Below are 2,188 nucleotides of genomic sequence, written 5' to 3'. Positions count from 1 at the left end.
TTCCATCCCTGGGAGCAGCGGTGCTGAGCCGCTCGCAGGAGAAGCGACTCATGCCGAGTCTCCGGGCAGCCCAGGGATGCAGCCGACGGTTCTTCCATGTTGTTTCGCACCCACCCGGGAGCACCTTCAGGGATTTTTTTCCCTTCTCCGGCACTGCTGTTAGCCCAACCCTGGAGAAAAACCGGGTGCTCCTCCCTCATCCTGCAAATACCTCGTCCCCCGGCCAGCTTACCCGCCAGGCCGCAATCCTCATTAGCTACACCCAGAGCAAATTAACGATGTGGTTCAGCGTCAGGGCGCTGGAGAGGAGCAGACTTTGCCCTCGCCCCAGAGATAAATGCTCCCTTTCCACCCACGGCATCTGTGTTGGCTCCTCGGGGCGGTGCGGGGCTTTATCGCCCGAGAGCTTGGCTCCCGCTGCGGTGGGGACGCAACTTGGACTTGGGGTCCCTTCCCAGGATGGGTCTCCGGATATCCCAGCTCTTGCTTGGCCATTCCCAGCTTTTGGCTTGGTTACATCTGCCAAGGAAGGAGGGAAATCCCAGTTTCATTCGCTGACACCTTTGCCGTCCCTTCCTTCGGTGACAGCTCATCCGCTCCATCCCGGTGATGCTTCCAACCGCAGGGCACAAGACCTCCTCACCCCGTCGTTCCCTAATCCCTCCCTAGTGGGGGATTAGACGGGGCGGGCGGCCGGCTCTTTTGCAAAACTCCCTTTCTTTAGCCAAAACCACTCTGGGATTTGGGAGAAAGGAGGCTCCATCTGTCCCCGGATCCGAACCCGGATGCAGGAGCAGCAGCAGCTCCTGCGAGGGGCCGGGATGGGCTGAGAGCAGCAGGGTGGGCAGATGGGATGCAGGGACCAGCATCTCCTCCCTCCGACAAAGCCGGTTGCTTTTTTTCCTCCCCCCTGCTACCGCAGACTACCTGAAGGACGAGCTGGATCGCTACGTGGAGCAACTCCAGATCGTCCGAGTCGTGCGGCAGAAGGAGCGGAAAGGGCTGATCACGGCACGGCTGCTGGGAGCCAGCGTGGCCAGTGGCGAGGTCCTGACCTTCCTGGATGCCCACTGTGAGTAGCCACCACCTCCCCGGGGGTCCCTAGGGAGTTGGGGATGGGTGAAGTTGTCTCCACTCAACGGCCGACCCTTCCCTGTATCCCAGGCGAGTGTTTCCACGGCTGGCTGGAGCCCCTCTTATCCCGCATCGCCCAAGAGCCCACAGCCGTCGTAAGCCCCGACATCGCCACCATCGATCTCAACACCTTCGAGTTCTCCAAGCCCGTCCAAAACGGGAAACAGCACAGCCGGGGCAACTTCGACTGGAGCCTGACTTTTGGCTGGGAGGTTGTCCCACCCCGGGAGAGGCAACGGAGGAAGGATGAGACCTTCCCCATCAAGTAAGGCATCGTGGGGGGGGTGGGGGATTTTTTATTCCCTTCGGAGCTGGCGGGATGGTAGCAAAGGTTGGATGAGCCCTGGGAACGCTGCGTCCGGACCTAAAGGCTGGCAAATGAACTGGCTGAGCGTGTGTGGGTGCTGCGGGGTGCTGAGTTGCAGGGGGACAGCCGGGGGTGGCAAACAACTGGGTGCCCTGTGCTGAGGAACCATCCCTTCCTCCAGTTGGTTTTGTTCCTTTTTCCAAAAAATTGGTGTTTTCCTGGTTGGTTTTGGTGCCTTCGGGTGGGTGATGCTGTCCCTTCCCGGTGGAGTTTCCCCTGTGGGATGCTTGAGGGATCTCGAGTGGTTTGTGCTCCGGTGAGGATGCTCGGGCACGGTCAGAGCCGTGGGGCCGGCAGAGGAGAAACCTCTCCTGGGGTTTGGTGAACGTGGAGCCGTAAAGACCCTTTTGCAAAACCACACTGGAATTGCTTCCAGCCATCTCTCCGCTCCCGCAAAGTCTCTCGTTAAGGGTTTAATCGCTGTCTTGTACCTTCTCCCTCTTGGATCCCCAGCTACCTGAGCCCAGGGTGGGCACCTGCGCTGGCACAGCAGCAAGCGTATGGCACCCGTAGATCAGACTGCACCAAAACCCCCCTGTTTTTATCCTCTCCTTTTGCATACGGAGAAACCCTGAATCCTTTTTCCCGCTGCACCTCGCCGGCGGTGCCCCGCGGTAAGCCGGGTGCTCCCACCGGGAGATACCGGACACCCTGGCTGGCCCCGTCCGCATCCCGGCCCCTGGCCGG

General features: G+C 60.5%; 1 protein-coding gene across 1 annotated transcript in view; it reads left to right on the top strand.

Moving 5' to 3' along the window:
* Positions 1-887: 887 nt before the first annotated feature.
* Positions 888-2,188, top strand: part of GALNT6 (polypeptide N-acetylgalactosaminyltransferase 6) — a gene marked incomplete at both ends in the record, with an annotated part of 2,922 nt that continues 1,621 nt past the window's right edge. The window contains 2 exons of the mRNA XM_009704946.1: positions 888-1,072; positions 1,165-1,399. Of these exons, the coding sequence (XP_009703248.1) occupies positions 888-1,072; positions 1,165-1,399 (420 nt within the window). The remainder of the gene's footprint in view (positions 1,073-1,164; positions 1,400-2,188) is intronic.

Source organism: Cariama cristata, unplaced genomic scaffold (genome assembly GCF_000690535.1).
Source record: "Cariama cristata isolate BGI_N322 unplaced genomic scaffold, ASM69053v1 scaffold30717, whole genome shotgun sequence".
In the NCBI taxonomy this organism is placed as follows: domain Eukaryota; kingdom Metazoa; phylum Chordata; class Aves; order Cariamiformes; family Cariamidae; genus Cariama; species Cariama cristata.
The sequence above is the reverse complement of the archived record's forward strand: the minus strand, read 5'-3'. Positions and strand labels throughout refer to the sequence as shown.